General features: G+C 40.3%; 1 protein-coding gene across 4 annotated transcripts in view; it reads right to left on the reverse strand.

The window, feature by feature from the left end:
• The window catches only part of mfsd10 (major facilitator superfamily domain containing 10), a 38215-nt gene extending 21572 nt beyond the window's left edge, over positions 1–16643 (reverse strand). Inside the window, exons 1-6 of one of the 4 annotated variants that reach the window (XM_008111311.3) lie at positions 16332–16643; positions 10397–10591; positions 6887–6983; positions 5145–5248; positions 3745–3903; positions 1297–1485 (exon numbers count right to left, since the gene is read on the reverse strand). In XM_008111311.3, the coding sequence (XP_008109518.1) occupies positions 1297–1485; positions 3745–3903; positions 5145–5248; positions 6887–6983; positions 10397–10573 (726 nt within the window). In that variant the 5' untranslated portion in view covers positions 10574–10591; positions 16332–16643. The other 3 variants (XM_008111313.3, XM_008111312.3, XM_062982048.1) reach the window with 3 other exon arrangements.
• Positions 16644–16867: the final 224 nt, after the last annotated feature.

The following is a 16867-nucleotide window of genomic DNA, read 5'->3' on the forward strand; positions in this document are numbered from 1 at the left end:
CTGTTTGTTTCATTCGTAAGGCCCCATTTTAGTTTCTGAGCACCTCTCCCGAAAATGGGACCTTTCTGAATGAACTTTTTCATTCTGCATTCGAAAAAAAGAATACTTTTGTCCTATTGGCGGCACACATGGAGGGCATATCTACCACTTTTAGCCCACCAAGTTTTATAACATTTGGGTCATCTCCCAATTTTTAGGGATTTTTTTTCTTTCTAGAAAGGAAATCTCCTTTAAAGCATTTCTTCTTTCCCCCGCTGGTCCCGCCCTCTAACTTCTCCAGGAGCAGCAGCAGGCAGACAGGGCAGGGCACCATTCCTTCCTGCCAAAAGTCTGTCAAAGATGCTTCACACACCACACACCCAGTGCCAACTCAGAACCACTATTTCACTTCCTCTTTGACTGGCAGCAATGGGGGGTGGGGTGGGGTGGTTCCCCTCCCCTTCCCATCATTTTTGGCAATTGCATGGTTTGTCTTGGAGCTGCCACCTTAGGTCCTTGTTTGCTGCTGCTACTGCCTTACTCTACTTCTTCTCCTGCCTCTCTCATGCAATGAAAGCACCTCCAGGCCCCTCCTTCACACCTCTTACCCTCTCCTCCTCCCTCCTCCTCATCTCCTGGAGCTGCCACCTTGGGTTGCTGCTGCTGCTGCTTGGCTTACTCTAGAGTAAGAGGCCTTCTTTTTGTGTCTGCAAGTAGGAGCAGGGGATGGGTACCACTATATGCTCATTCTCTTTCTAGGACAGGAGGAACGTCACTGCCACTGAATTCTTCTCTTCTGGAAGAACAGCACAGAGGCTGAATGACTACTGAAATGCTTTACTTCTTGCTTCTAATAGAAGAACGGATATGGACATGGCAATCCCCACTGTATATCATCCAACTTCCTCTCTGGGAAGACAAGTGTAAAAAGAAAGAATCCTCAACCTCATATCCAATTTCTATTCTGAGATAAGATCCCCTGCTCGGGAGAATGGGCAAGCAGGCTGGGTAGGGTAGGGAAACCCTAAGAGTAGGATTTAGGGAAGTAGTAGGGCATCCGTGGATGTTTCTTTGTTCAGTTCCTAATAATGTAAATCAGTGTTGTCCAACCTTTGGCCTTCCAGGTATTTTGGACTCCAACTCCTAGAAGCCCTAGCCAGCTTGTCCAATGCTCATGAATTCTGGGAGTCGAAATCCAAAACACCCAGAGGACCAAAGGTTAAACACAACTGATTTAAATGAAGAACTGAAGGAGAAAGTGGACGCTACCTCTTATTTTCAGTCAACTATATTATAAATCTTTTCAGAAAATGTTACCCGTTGTTCTTTTGACAGCGTCTCTGGCAACAACATGAAGATGAAAGCCAATTCAGTAACAGCGAACATGACAGCAAAGGTTGCAGCTTTAACATAGAAGATTTCTCCTTTCTCTTTCTCCATAGCAAGATATGCTCCAAGCGTTGGACCAAAGGTAAAACCCAAAGAGAAAGCCACACCAATCATTGCCTAGGAAAACATAGCATAATATGTATTAACACGTCTAACCATCTATTTAATTCTAAACATATTTCCAGAGGCAGTAAATCTCCAATGTATTATTTGATGCAAGGTTATCCAACATTGCACATTTGGTTTTGTCAATAAAGCTTAATGTTGTGTTGGTTTCAATGCAGTGTCCATGCTAATCGCAGCTGAAATGTATTTCAAAATGTTTCAAGTCAGGTGATGAATGTGTGACCCAATGAATTTTACAGGATTGCAACTCTTATCAACCTCAGCCAGCATAGCCATTGATGGGAATTGCAGTACATCACCTTCTGGACACATATATTCCAAAGTTGATTACAGTTGTAAAGATGTGCCGGTGTGCTGTAAGATGTACTAATACAACGTTTATTGCCTCCCTCTCTCCTCTCTCTTCCCCTCTGCTATCAATACTCCACACATCAACAGCAGTCACTTACCCTGCACCACTTTTATTTTTCTACCTTAATTATCAAGAGTTATGATGCTGCACAAATTAATTGTAATAGTACAAATATATATATTTAATTATTTTTTAAAAATAAATTATTTGATAACCAAATGTGTCTCTCAAAGCCTCCTTACTACTTAAAGGTGCCAAAGTTTTGGGACACTTAGTCCATACCTTTCAATTGTCGGTATTGTAAGTTTGAAAAGACATACAGACACACATCTGAGTAAATGAGCACTTGCTAAGCAAGGCATTGCTATCTCTCCAATCTCTTTATTTCTCTTATGCTTTTAGTTCAATGTTCCAATACATTTTTGCAGCAACAAACCAAACCAAAGCCCAGAATGTTGCAAGCTGCACTTTCATAGCTTTCATAGTTGTGCAATAGCGATTTCTGGGAAGATCAAGAATAATTTTGAGAGACTGTATGTTTTTAGGTGGCAGATGCGGACTTTACACAAGGAGGGTGCCTTGTCCTGTCTTGTGTGATGAAATGTGCTCCTTGTGTCAGAGTATGGGCTGCTAATGCTACATAGTACATGGCGGGATGTTCAAGTTTTCCCACTATAGCAATTTATAAGATTGTAAATGCTCAGTTAAAAACAAAAGATAGTGTCTAGAACACTCCTTAATATATCCAGTTGTGACAAGTTGAATAGAATCTATCTTATCTATTAGAGTTATTAGTCTCTGATTCCTTAATATTTCAAGATTTTAAAATGTGTATTCTCATAAATAATACTGTTCATTTTGCTTTTTGCTTTTGGGAAAAGAATAATAATTAACCTCCTTAGATAATGTTAATTCTGGCCAAGCTGAATCAGTTATGGAAAACATGAAATGTGAATTAATGATCTTAGAGCTATTTGTAATTTGCTAACTAGCCACTACACAAATTGCAGTATGTCACAGGTTATTGAAAACACTGAGGCTTGGGGGTTTCTTAGTAACCAAAACAGAAAGCAACTTATCTATACAATCATGTTTGCAAGTATAACAAGAACACTATAAATAACAACAACAACAACAACAACAACAATAATAATAATAGAACTTCAAAGACTCTGGCAGAAACCAGTGCAGGTGGTCCTGATGGTGATTGGCACATTGGGTGCCGTGCCAAAAGATCTCAGCCGGCATTTGGAAACAATAGACATTGACAAAATTACGATCTGCCAACTGCAAAAGGCCACCCTACTGGGATCTGCACGCATCCTCCGAAAATACATCACACAGTCCTAGACACTTGGGAAGTGTTCGACTTGTGATTTTGTGAAATGAAATCCAGCATATCTATCTTGTTTGCTGTGTCATACAACATCAACAACAACAATAATAAATCTTTATTTATATCCCACTTTTCTCCCTCATGGGACCCAAAGCAGCTTACAACATATTAAAATCATGTAAACAACAATCCAAATATACCAATAATTAAGTATAAAACATAATAAAGTAAACAATTTAAAACAACAATAGGCATGGGAATAATTTATGATGCTCATTAAGGGTCAAAAGCTCCTTTCATATCCATTACAAATTCTCCTATTGGCTAGAAAATATTATTTTTTGGCCCAGAGCAAGCTATAACTGACACAAACTTGCTGGACTATTTGATGATAATGGTAAATGGCCAAGTTCATGTCAATTCACCTTATCTAGGCCCACTCATCCTTGTGAAAGTATACAACTGCATTGTTTGCTTAGAGCAAATAATAAACTTCCACTCTGCAAATTAAAGACTAAACAGCAGAAAACTTCAAAGGCACAAAGACATGCCATTCACTCACCATGCCTTTGCTTCGAGCTTTCGGATTTTGTAAATCAGCGATTATGGCAGTGGAGAGACTGACATTCCCTTTGCTTATTCCACCAATTATTCTAGAGAAAAGAAACAGCTCAAAGCTCCTGGAAATGACCCACAGAAAATATGATGCAATCAGACCAATCTACAAATGGAAGAAGAAATTATATTTATTACCTACTTCTCCTCATGGCTCAACATGGAGTACAACATGATTAAAATACATAGACATTAGACAGTACAACAGAAGACCATGAAAATGCAAACACTAAGAAACATAGAACAAAGATGAACACACCAATACTAATAAAATGTATATTTAAAATTTATAGTTCAAAGCTGACTGGGTAGGCTTGTCAGAAGACTTTCAAATTTTGACAGCTTGTTTAGCTGTTGAATCTCTTCCAACTGATCATTCCCCAGACTAGGGGTGGCTGACTGGCTGGTTGACATAAATGTCCCCTAGAAGACCTGAGTGTACAGGGCAGGTTATAGGTAACCTGGACCCAAACCATGTAGGATTTTAAAGGTAATGACCAACATTTTGTACTTTGCCCAGAAACTAATGGGCAACCAGTGGACTGATTTTAGTATAGGTGTGATATGATAATTCCTAGAAATATCTATAATCAATCTGGCTGCCATGTTTTGAGCTAACTGGAGTTTACAAACTTGGTAGAGAGGTAACTCAATATATAGTGCATTGCCGAAGTCCAACCTTGAGGTAACTAGCATGTGCACCACCATCTTTAAGTCTTCGAAATCTAGAAAGGGGGGCAGCTGGCATATCAGCCAAAGTTAGTAGTAAGCAGTCCTTACCGTTTCATCTATCTGGGTTGGCATTTGGAGTGATGGATTCAGGAGCACTCCCAAGATACAAACACAGTCCTTCAGGAAGAGTGTAACCCTGTCCAGAATTGGTTGACACATCTCCATAAAGGTTAGCACCCTTAATGGTAAGCACCTCCGTCTTATCTGGATTCAGTTTCAATTTGCTTGAAGCTGGGTGTTTTATTACTCAAAACAGCCCAACCATTGTACAATAACTTTCTGAACTAAACTAAACATGGTGAACATTGCCCATGGTTTTGTCTGAAACCAAGTTCTTTGGAGATAAGTCTTTTTTTGGATCTCCAGATATGACTACTTTTCTCCTCCGTTCCTCAGAAAAATATGGTGAAAATTCCAAAGCAACAGATTTTAAGTTAAACTGTCATCCTGTAACCATATTTAAATATATGAAAAGGTTGCCCGCTTCAAGAGAAACTGAGAATTTAGATACTAGAATATGTTTGCCTATAAATAATAAACACAAACACAGCTTGATTAGAGCTATCTAAACTGCTGGAGGACACACTGCACACCTTCTATTCCCATCAGACATACCACAGTCAACAGCATGACTGGCCTTCTCCCAAAGCAATCAGAAGCAGCACCAGTGAGTGGAGAGAAAAAGAACTGAAGCATAGAAAAGACGGATCCAATTAGACCTGGAAAAATTGAAAATTAATCAATGAATCAAGAGCAGTCCAAAAATATCTGCCATATGTGCCTATGGGCCACATCACATCCTACAGCATTTTGATGTACATCCAAAATTTAAGCATCTCTCTTAAAATGTCACGTATATATTCAAGAAATGCATGCATTATTATGCTAAAGCAAAGCTTCTTAATCTATGGATCATGACCCCATATGGGTTCATATAAATTAATGTGGGAGTCACAAAAAAATTGGCAACAGCAAAAGGTTTCTGAATGTGCAACGAACAAAAATACTTTGTCACCCAAGGCTGTTTTAAATAATGACATGAATGTGCTTGCAACAATTCTGTGACAGATGCTTCAGCTGTACATCATAAAGAGGGGAAATTAGCCTGCCTTGTTTAGCAAGCCTTTCAAAATGCTGATTTTGTTTGATGACTATCTTTTCAGTATGGCTAAAAAACTAAGTTGGGTTCATAAACCATACTCATTTGAAATTAAAAATATCAGTCATTTGTCATTAAAAGTCGGATCAAGGTTTAAAATTTCAGTTTTCTTAAAACTTCTTAAATGAATTTTGTCTTGGAATTAGGACACAATTTTCAACGATATCTGAAACGGCCCTAAATATATTTCTGCCATTTTGTACTATTTATTTATGTGAAGAGTCGTTTTCAGAACTGACAATTAGAAAATCAAAACACTGATCTATTCTGAAAAAACTCTACATCCTGAAGTATCAAAACATTCCACCAAGATTTAATTCTCTATATAAAAATAAACAAACACATTGATTTCATTAGTATACAAATTTGATTTGTCTTTTTAAATAAATAATAATAATAATAATGTTTATTGATATCCCGCCTCCATCTCCCCCCAAAGGGGACTCGGGGCAGCTTACAGCAAAATCAGATACAAAACAATAACAAAATATGAAACATCAAAATACAGAACAAAAACCAGTAATAATACATACACAATAACCAAAAAAAGAAGAAGAAAAAACAGAAACGCAGTATTAAGACATCGAATTAAAACCAATGAGGTTATCTCATTATGATTCATTATTAGTAAATATTTGATTTGTCTATCTACATAATATACCTATATACTCAGGGTCATGTAAAAAAGTATTGGTTGAAAAAAGTTTAAGAAGTCCTACTCTCAAGCTCTGTGACTGCCATTATCTTTTGGTGGGTATCAGCACTACCAAACATTTAAGAGCAAAATCCTCTGGGATGTATTATGCCTTTAGGACTGTGTAACATTATTCATTCTCAACATTCTTGTAGTAAATATTCAAGCCTGTTTTTTAGAAACTGACTCTTGTTTAACCAGTCCTAGATTATATACTGTATACATGGAGCTTACATATAATGCCATCTACCCCTTCAATCAGTCCATCCCATCCTCAGTGCAATTGGGATGGTTAAGACAGTATTAGTGAGACCAATAAACTCTCACAGATGGCTCAATGGCTTAACTAGATGTATACGTTTCCATGTCCCATACAAGTTGTAGTCCTCAAACAAACCTAGTTATTATAATGAGACATAAAGGAACATAGACAAAGTCAGTTTTCTCAGATTCTAGTGAAACTATTGCTTTTAACACAGTCACATATGGGAATTTAATCCATACCTCCAAATAAGACAGCATTGTATTTCCTCTCAGGAGGCATACCAATTGCTTCACTGAACCAGTCCACTCCATGCTGCAAATTCCTGTACAAACCGTTCTGCAAATGAGAAAGAGTGCACACAGATGGGACCATGTGGTGAACTCAGGAGAGCCATCCAAGGTGGCATACACTTATGTACTCCCACAGTAGATTGACTTCTCACACAAAAATATTCAAAAGCAAATCTGCAAGTCTTATTATTTCTCAGAACATTCACACAAGACATTTCTAAAAGCTATTGCTGGTTTATTACAACACAAAGTGTAAAATGTGTAACAGCATATGAATGACTAACAAATGACTGAGGCATCATTCTCCCTCCTACCAGATGTATCAACCAAATTTGGCTAAAATTTTACTAATTTGCTTTGGAAGCAATTAACCAGCTACTCCATATAAATTAAGAATGGGAATGAGAGGATGACTTCTCTTTAGAAAAGGAATATCCTGTTTGGGTTTTTAAAAAAGATATTGGTTTGACCTTCCAACTTTATTGCTACACCATTTTTTTTTAAAAAAGATAAGAAATCTTATAAGAAATGTTTTGAGGAATAATTTAAGAAGGATTTTGGCCAGTTTGAATCTGTTCAGAGGAAGATGGCCAAGATGGTAATAGTTGGGCAAACCAAAACCTATGAGGAACAGCTCAGAAAGCTGGATATGCTTGGTTTTCCGGCTATATGGTCATGTTCTATAAGCAAGCATATGGGAAACTTGGCCTCTCATTGAACATTGAGAAAACCAAAGTGCTCTTCCAGCAGGCACCATACAATCCCTCTGCAATGTTAGGAATACAGCTTAATGGTGTAACATTAGAAAATGTTGACCATGTTGACCATTTTGGCAGCCACCTCTCCACAAAAGTCAACATTGACTCTGAAATACAACACCGCCTGAGTTCTGCGAGTGCAGCATTTCTCCGAATGAAGCTGAGAGTGTTTGAGGATTAGGACATCTGTGGGGACACCAAGGTCTTGTTTATAAAGCTATTGTCCCCTCAACCCTGCTATATGCCTGTGAAACATGGACTGTCTACAGGCATCACACTCAACTCCTGGAAAGATTACATCAGTGTTGCCTCCGAAATATTCTGCAAATCTCTTGGGAAGACAGGTAGACAAATATCAGCGTGCTGGAAGAAGCAAATACGACCAGCACTGAAGTGATGCTTCTACGCAATCACCTCCGCTGGACTGGCCACGTTGTCCGAATGCCTGATCACCGTCTTCCAAAGCAGTTATTACACTGCCAACTCAAGAACGGGAAACGTAATGTTGGTGGACAGGAAAAGAGATTAAAAGATGGGCTCAAAGCCAATCTTAAAAACTGTGGCATAGATACCGAGAACTGGGAAGCCCTGGCCACTGAGCACTCTAATTGGAGGTCAGCTGTGACCAGCAGTGCTGCAGAGTTCAAAGAGGCATGAATGGAGGCTTAAGGGAGAAATGTGCCAAGAGGAAGGGACATCAAGCCAACCCTGACCGGGACCGCCTTCCATCTGGAAACCGATGTCTTCATTGCGGAAGGACATGCGGGTCAAAAATAAGTCTCCACAGCCACCTACGCATCCACCGCCAAGACACTACACCTGGAGGACCATCATCCTCAAACTACAAGGGATCACTTAAGTAAAGTAAGTTCCAAAAGCATTCTCTCCTGACATTATGCTGGATATGCTTAGTTTGGAGAAAAGAAGACTTAGAAATGATACAATGACTATTTTAAATATCTGAAAGGATATCACATAGAAGACAGTGCAGGCTTGTTTTCTGTTGCTCCAGAGAATTAAATTAAAAAGAGCAGTATGGGTCACATAAACATTTCTCAGACAGGAAGGGGTCCCAAGTCAAAAAGGGCCCTTGTCCTTTTTTATGTATTATCCCTTTCAACTCTATGAACCTAATTCCTCTCCCACAGATGACTCACTCAATTATTCAAATGAATATCTTTAAACAACAATTAAGGAGCCCCCAGATGGCGTAGCGGACTAAGTGACTTGAAGGTTGGGTTGCTGACCTGAAAGCTGCCAGGTTCGAATCCCACCTGGGGAGAGTGTGGATGAGCTCCCTCTATCAGCTCCAGCTCCATGCGGGGACATGAGAGAAGCCTCCCACAAGGATGGTAAAAACATCAAAACATCCGGGCGTCCCCTGGGCAACGTCCTTGCAGACGGCCAATTCTCTCACTCCAGAAGCAACTCCGGTTGCTCCTGACACGAAAAAAAAAAGAAAAACAACAATTAAAATCAATTTAAAGGATCACACCCCTGCAAAGTCAGTGACCCGAGAAAGGAAAATATGCCAATAAGTGGGAGAAATGTGCTTCCCTTCTTCAGTTTCAAAATGAGGCCTAGAAACATTAACCACAGTGCTCCTTCCAGGGATAAAGCAGCACAGGGAAAATATCTAGAAGGGGGTTGAGGCAGAGTAATAATTACTAAATTCTACTGTAATGTCACATTTCACATCAAAAGAAGTTTGGCAGAGAATTGCAAGGGCGAGATGAATTTTCTTTCCTTCTCATTTGAAGGATGATTGTGTGCATCTTCTTCCATGTTATAGGGTGGGAAGAATGGAGTTGTATCTTCAGGCATCTGTGAGAGACACAGCACATGTGTGCGACTGTCTATAAAGCAAACATGGGCAACTGCTTTAAAAACCTACTCAGGTTTACCAAGTAATTAAAGAAGAAGAATAGGCACATTGCTAGGGAGTTTGTAAGTGGTTTTTTTTTTTTTGGTGGAGGGAGGAGGAAATACTTGTCTATGTGTTTTAAATACATTTTGGAGTTGCTGGTGGCGCAATGGGTTAAATCCCTGTTCCAGCAGGACTGCTGACCCACAGGTCAGTGGTTCGAATCTGGAGAGAGTGGGTGAGCTCCCTCTGTCAGCCCCAGCTACATGAGGGAACATAAGAGAAGTCTCCCACAAGGATGGTAAAACATCAAATATCCGGGCGTCCCCTAGGCAACGTCCTTGCAGACAGAAAATTCTCTCACACCAGAAGCTACTTGCAATTTCTCAAGTTGCTCCTGCCACAAAAATGTACTTTAATTTTATTTACTTTTTAATTTTTGTACTTTTTTAAATTGATCGAAGTTGTGCTTGTTAGCTAGCTTGAGTCCTCTTGGGAATAAAGGTGGGGTATAAATAAAGTAAATAATAATATTCACTACTCTACCTTATATGTTTAAAAGCTCAATAAAATATATTTTTAAAAATAATATTTACTATAGATATTACACTAGTGGGAACTGAACAGACTCTGACACCATACATAGTAGATTTAATTTAAGTCTAGGGAGCATTGGTAACACTAAGGGACATCAAACTAAGCTGCACTTTGCCCACCCGTTGTAAAGACAGAAGTAAAAGAATTGTGGGTTTTCGCACACAGTGGTATATTACTAAAAATGTACACTTCTCTGACATGGGGGTCAATTTCAACAAGTACAGTTCAGGTGTTACTTACATCATTTTTGCTGTAATAATCAAGTATTGAAGGCAGGAGTGGAAGGATAAGGGTGAAACCCAAGAGATCTATGAGGAGAGCAACGAAGACAATGGTGATTACACGATTAGAGTTTTCTTCATGTCCTGATGATTCTTTCAAAGGCCTCCTGTTTTCCTGATATTTTTCCCGTAGCATCTTCTAAGTGTTTGTGTTCTAGAGAAAGAGAAAGAGATATTGGGGGTAATTTCAAAAAGGAAAAAGCATTTAAAAATGTAAAGTAGCAACAACAGCAGAAACAGCAGTTTAGCAGATAAGAAGCTTCTAGTGCCAGAAGTAGAGCAATTGTGTTTTAGCAATTCAAGAACAGTGTAAAACTTCAAAAAGTATTTGAAAAACCTTTATTTAAAGAACTACATATCCAGATAGGAAAGATAACATAGAGCTATCTAATTACCTAACTAATTCACAGTAGCCATCTTGTTCACAGAAGAACAACAACCTGGAGGCCTCAGGGGCTTGCCAGGTGCTCTGAAAAAGAAGTATTAATCTAACAAGGAAGAGATAGGAGAGAATAAAGTGGCAGGCAGATAGAGAGGTCAATAGGGGAACTACAGTTAAAGAGGAACTATCTCTTAGGGATGATGTGGCAGAGAATACAAATCAACTGACTAATTTCATTTCTGTAACATGATAATGTTATCATTTGTTTAATTTGCATAAATTTAAATTGGCATATTAAATTTTATAGAGAATTGTGTACTATGGACTAGGCTCCTGAATATCTTGAGATCCTTGAGATAACCTTGCATTTATTTTCATCCTTGGGGCAGATTTGAGCCCATACTGCAGTACTGTTCCTCATAATTTGCTCAGAATACTCATTACCCCTAAAGGTAAAGGTTTCTCCTTGACATGAAGTCTAGTCGTAGCTGACTCTGGGGGGTGGTGCCAAAGAGCTGGCGTTGTGTGTAGACTCCAAGGTCATGTGGTCAGTATGACTGCATGGAGCGCTGTTACCCTCCCGTCGGAGCGGTATCTATTGATCTACTCACATTTGTATGTTTTCGAACTGCTAGGTTGGCGGAAGCTGGGGCTAACAGCGGGAGTTCACCCTGCCGCCCGGATTCAAACCATCAACCTTTTGGTCAGCAGGCTCAGCAGCTCAGTGGTTTAACCCACTGCACCACCAGTGGCTCATTCCCCCTCCCCATTTCCCCTACTAAACTTTTATTCACACCAATTTTATCATTATCATCATCATCATCATCATCATCATCATCATCATTAAAGTGCTACTCTAAGTTGTGTTCTGTGCAACAGTGCCAGTTGGGTCTGCAGTGAGTTTCCTGGAGACAACTGGAACAAAATAATATGTACAAATGGTGTTGGATAGAACCCAGTCACACACTGGTTGAACCTCTGGCAATGGAGTTTCTGTTTACAAAGTCTTTTTATGCCTGCCTAATTTCCTTCTTTCCTTATCCTCTAATTGCAAGCTGTTTAGCAGCATCAGCCTCAGAGCATGGTGAAAAAGGGCTGGAAAAACACAGATTTTTCGAGGTTACCATGTCCGCAATAAACAATGCAGTGAAGTTTAAAGCAGTAAAGGATGGGATTTTAATTAAAATGATCCTACTGTTGCTGAGTGTGCCTCCCTATAACAGGCAAGGTAAACAGCAGCTCCCTCCACAATCATTTTATTGAGACCACAAAAGAAACAACCCTGAAAAAGACCCCCTTATTAAATTTCAGCAAATTGCTCTTGCTTTTTGTGGTGTAGGATACTATCTGTTTCTTGACATATTATTTCTACCATTGGTACTTAAACTTTCTGTTAAAGAAGCATTGCCCAGAGGGCTTTTTAAAAAAGAGATACTTGTGGAGGAAAAATCAGCATCAAGGAAATAATGGAACAGGCAGCGATTTTTGGAAGTTACAGCTATAAAATATTTTGTGAAAAGTCAGGTATGTACAACAAGCCAAGGGAAAAAAGAGCCTAGAATGCAAAGCAAGCTGAAAGTTTCCTGGTATATCATGTTCTGGGTCAAGGTATCTCCTCCGCCAAAGCTTATGACAAATAGAATGTATAGGCCTTAATGTTGCCATAAGGAAAACTTTCTAATTTTTTCCTGCTGGTGATCAACTTTTTAGACCTGCATCACTTCATTATACAATAATTCAGTTTTACTAACGAATCAGAGACTAAATCAACCCTTTACAACAGATTGAGACATATAAACTGTAAGAATGAAATGCAGGGGGAACAACATATTTCATGAAAACCTTTCATTTATATATATATTTAAATCATATGATTTCTTGCTTATTTCACATAGACTCAGAGGTTTCATTTGCACAATACATCTATACATTACAGCCAGGACCCTAATTTTGTTGTAATACACAGTTTGGAAAGCTCTAATTTTGTTGTAATACACAGTTTGAAAAGCTCTTTCACAGGAGTTCCTTGTGGATGGTGGCGCAACAGAACACAGCTAACAAACATCTTTAAAATAAACCTTAGACATCAAAGCCACAGGAATCCTCCCTTCCAGGTACAAATTCCTTCCGCAAAACATGCTATTCCGATAGTTAGACAAACTCCGAAGACACTAACTGCGTTGAGATGCATTCAACATTTGATAGAACTGCATGCTTTGTTAAATGAGGGGGTTTCTCGGTTTGAGTGGCATTTGTAATGGAGATGACTCAACTATCACTCATTTCATTTTTGGACACAACAGTTACATGTTTTCCCTCTAACTATGAGATCAGGCAGTATATTTAAAAACAAGCAAGATATACAGGCAGTCCCTGAGTTACAAACACCCGACTTAGTAACGACTCCTAGATAAGAAAAAGGGGTGAGACAACAGGAAGTGGGAGAAATCTCCCCCTCAGAAGGGAAATGCACTCCTGAAAGAATTATTATGGGGGGAAATGTCTTCACTGAAGCTGTATCTCCAAATTTTCCAAAGTCCAATTCTCACTGGGACAAAAAGTGAGGTGAAATCTTCTGAACATGGGACTGACAGCAAAACAAACACCACAGGGGTGCTAACCCTTCCCTATGTTTTCCAAAGCTAAGAAATATATATTTTTGGACGGAGATGTACTTAAAAATGTACCTCTTCCCACTTACATACAAATTCAACTTAAGAACAAACCTACAGAACCTATCTTGTTCATAACTATTCCATTATCCAGGTGGAGGCCACAAGGGGGTGCTAGAGAGAGAATAGTCAATTTTATTAGGGAGGGAGTTGAAGGAGGAAATCAATTTCCCCCATTTTTGCTGGTTATTCCCCCTCCCCATTTCCCATATAATAAAAGAGGGTTGTTTCCATGATGGGGGGACATTGGTGGGGGGAATAACAGGAAAATGGGGAAATAGTTTTCTTTTCCTTCTTTAACCCACCCTCCACCCCCATAAAATGGATTTGCCTTGTCTCTCTAGCGCCCCTAGTGGCCTCCGCCTGGATAATGGAAGATTACCCTATCTTGTTCATAACTTGTGGGCTACTTTTATATATAAATATTTGTATACTTTATTTATTTATAACTGGACTTGGTATTGTTCCATTATCCAAGCGGAGGCCACAAGCGGGCGCTAGACAGAGAAAGGTAAAATGTAAAGGTTTCCCCTGACGTTAAGTTCAGTCATGTCTGACTCTGGGTGCTCATCTCCATTTCTAAGCCGAAGAGCCGGCGTTGTCCGTAGACACCTCCAAGGTCATGTGGCTGGCATAACTGCATGGAGCGCCGTTACCTTCCCACCGGAGCGGTACCTATTGATCTACTCACATTTGCATGTTTTCGAACTGCTAGGTTGGCAGAAGCTGGAGCTAACAGCGGGCGCTCACTCCGCTCCCCGCATTTGAACCTGGGACCTTTCGGTCTGCAAGTTCAGAAGCTCAGTGCTTTAACACACTGAGCCACCGGGCTCCTAGACAGAGAATGATAGTCCATTTTATGAGGTGAATTGAAGGAGGAAAACCATTTGTGAACAGCCTCCTCCATGATGACAATAGTCTTGGACAGCAATGGTTCTCAAAGTGACCCATTTAAGGTGGAATCAGGTTACAAACAGGGATTTGTTATTGCCCCAACCATATTTTCCATCACTATCACTACAGCCTTGCCCTGACTAATGTTTCCCGCCCCTTGATTGAAGGCTGTCACTGCGATTGTTTTTTAACTGAAATTTCTGTGTTTTATCTATGATGTATTTTTGTTATATTTTATTGTATGTTGTTTTGTATTTGTACTCTTTGGAAACCGCCCTGAGTCCCTTTGGGGAGATAGAGCAGTATATAAATAAAGTTTATTATTATTATTATTATATTATTATTATTAATACTAAATCTTGTTGATGGGAAGCTTCTCACTGGCGTGGAAATAATCTATCAGACAGATGGCAGAGTACTTGATGAACCAACCTGGACACGGCATATTATTTGAGACCACAGAAATGCTGGACCACTTTAACAACCACTATGTCAGACTACACAGAGAAACCATTGAAATCCACAAGCATGTGGACAATTTCAACAGAAAGGAGGAAACCATGAAAAGGAACAAAATCTGGCTGCCAGTACAGTAGTCTCACTTATCCAAGCCTCTGGATTATCCAAGCCATTTTTGTAGTCAATGTTTTCAATGTATCGTGATATTTTGGTGCTAAATTCGTAAATACAGTAATTACAACATAATATTACTGCGTATTGAACTACATTTTCTGTCAAATTTGTTGTATAACATGATGTTTCGGTGCTTAATTTGTAAAATCATAACCTAATATGTTGTTTAATAGGCTTTTCCTTAATCCCTCCTTATTGTCCAAGATATTCGCTTATTCAAGCTTCTGCCGGCCCATTTAGCTTGGATAAGTGAGACTCTACTGTATTAGAAAACTTCAAAATCAGGACAGTAAATAAAGAAAAACACTAAAAAATAGAGGAATTCCAGACATAAAACAATCAGGGCCAGCTAACACCACCTAACAAAGGATTCTCCCAGGCAGGAAGCAGACAAGCTTTGAAACTGCAAGGCTATTCAATGCTACGCAAGGTGGCCAATTGCAACATTAAAGCAGCCAAGAACTCTTTCTCCCACTTTGGACATTCCACGGATATATAAACCCCACTTGAGTAGTTTCCAACAGACCTCACAACCTTTGAGGATGCCTGCTATAGAGGTGGGCGAAACGTCAGGAGAGAATGCTCCTGGAACATGACCATACAACCCGGAAAACTCACAGCAACCCAGTATTGTGTTAGGTTAAAATACAGTTAACACATAATACAGTAGAGTCTCACTTATCCAACGTAAACGGGCCGGCAGAATGTTGGATAAGAGAATATGTTGGATAATAAGGAGCGATTAAGAAAAAGCCTATTAAACATTAAATTAGGTTATGATTTCACAAATTGAGCACCAAAACATGTTATACAACAAATTTGACAGAGAAAGCAGTTCAATACACAGTAATGCTATGTAGTAATTACGAATTTAGCATCAAAATATCATGATATATTGAAAACATTGACTACAAAAATGCGTTGGATAATCCAGAACGCTGGATAAGCGAGACTCTACTGTAAATGCATTTTAAAACACACAACCTCCCCCCACACCCCCAAAAAGGAAAAACACCCCGAACCCAGACCTTCTCCTTCCCCAAAAGCGTGTTGGCAGAGGAGGCTCTTGACCTGCCTTATCACACTACAAGAGCAGCCCCTGCATCCCACTTTTCATCCTGCGGCTGCGGAATGCTGGGGTTTGTAGTAGAGCGAAGGGCCTCGGGAGCCCTCAGCTAGAGAGTCCTGGGCCTCCGTGGACTTCAAGTCCCAGCATTCCGCGGGAGCAGGCAGCCGCAGGATAGGAAGCGGGGTGCAGGCGCTGTGGCTGCTCTTCCAGGCGGGAGAAACTGGCTTCCCGCCCAAGTCACCACCTTTCTGTCGAAGAGAGCGCCGGCTCCTGACGAAGCTCCTCCTGCGCGACTGCTGCTGCTGCGGCTCCTGCTTCTCCTTCTGCCGCCTTCCTCTTCCGGGACCGGGCTGCTCCTTCCCCGAGGGATCCCCGGCCTCAGTCTTGACACAATCCCCGGCGTGGAAGCAGCGGGACGCCCAGCCTGCATCTTTGCGGGGCGGGAAGACGGGAAGGCCGCCTCCCTCTTTTCCTCAGCGGGTCCAAGGCAGGCCTCCTCAAGCTCTTTGGGCTGCCAACGACCAGAATTTCTGCCCATTGAACGAGCTTGGCGAGGGCTTCTGGGAGTTGGAGCCCCGGAGGCCCTACCTCAGGCCTGGGCAAACTTTGGCCCATCAGGGGTTTTGGACTTCAACTCCCACAATTCCTAACGGGCATTGTGGGAGTTGAAGTCCAAAACCTCTGGAGGAACGACGTTTTCCCAGGTCTGCCCTAGCTTGACACTTCCAGGGGCCCTTCCACACAGCCACATAACCCAGAAAACCCCGCTATATCTGCTTT

This window comes from Anolis carolinensis, chromosome 5 (genome assembly GCF_035594765.1).
Source record: "Anolis carolinensis isolate JA03-04 chromosome 5, rAnoCar3.1.pri, whole genome shotgun sequence".
NCBI classification, from domain to species: domain Eukaryota; kingdom Metazoa; phylum Chordata; class Lepidosauria; order Squamata; family Dactyloidae; genus Anolis; species Anolis carolinensis.